The 874-nt window shown below is 46.6% G+C and overlaps 1 protein-coding gene across 4 annotated transcripts in view; it reads right to left on the reverse strand.

Moving 5' to 3' along the window:
• The window catches only part of PHF8 (PHD finger protein 8), a 103,202-nt gene that overhangs the window by 62,305 nt on the left and 40,023 nt on the right, over positions 1 to 874 (reverse strand). For all 4 annotated transcript variants that reach the window (XM_010845879.1, XM_010845878.1, XM_010845877.1 and 1 more), the window contains exon 5: positions 241 to 382. In XM_010845879.1, the coding sequence (XP_010844181.1) occupies positions 241 to 382 (142 nt within the window). The remainder of the gene's footprint in view (positions 1 to 240; positions 383 to 874) is intronic.

Consider the following 874-nt stretch of genomic DNA (forward strand, 5'->3'; position numbering starts at 1 on the left):
TAAATGAAAAAAAAATAAATAAAACCAGCCCCTGAATAATCTATCCAATGCTAGAAACTGTAAAGGAGAAACATGATTTGGTTGTTATAATGTGAGCAACTACCCTAGAAAGTATAAACCAGCTCCCCATGCCAAAGGAAGAAACCACCCGAAGGAAGGGAGAGGAACACTAATACATACTCAGTATATACAAGTCCTGGGTACTCTGTGAGGCTTTTTACTTACCCCTGCCCCTCTTACCTGGTATCAGAGAATTCCAAACTAATAACATTGAGGACTTTCTCCCTCTTCCCGCTATAATAATATTTCACAAAATCACCAAGCTTCATCTTGCAGTCGGCCTGGCGGGCCACATCAATCACATCAATCTCTTTGTCAGAACCTGGAATAGAGACAGGCTCTGTACCAAGTGGCCTCAGGGACCAGGGAACACTCATCCCCTAATCAGTCCCTAGAGTGACCTTACACTGAAAACTTCTCTCAATGTATTTGTCTACACATATATGGGAAGTGGGGGAATTATTCCCTGGTGGCTCAGATGGCAGAGAGTCTGCCTGCAATGCAGAAGACCCGGGTTCAATCCCTGCGTCGGAAAGATCCCCTGGAGAAGGAAATGGCAACCTACTCTAGTATTCTTGCCTGGAAAATCCCATGGACGGAGGAGCCTGGCAGGCTACTGTCCATGGGTCGCAGAGTCGGACACATATGGGAAGTGGGGGTAGGTATTCCTCACACTCTCCTTAGACCTATGTGCCAGGTCCAGACATGCTAGGGCAACAGAAATGCCTGACACACAGTCTCACAGTACAATCCATCTGCCTGGGTCCTGCTTCCTCACTTCTCTTCCTCTCCCCTAAAACTCATGTCCAGAATA

Source organism: Bison bison, unplaced genomic scaffold (assembly GCF_000754665.1).
Source record: "Bison bison bison isolate TAMUID 2011002044 unplaced genomic scaffold, Bison_UMD1.0 scf7180017864227, whole genome shotgun sequence".
In the NCBI taxonomy this organism is placed as follows: Eukaryota; Metazoa; Chordata; class Mammalia; order Artiodactyla; family Bovidae; genus Bison; species Bison bison.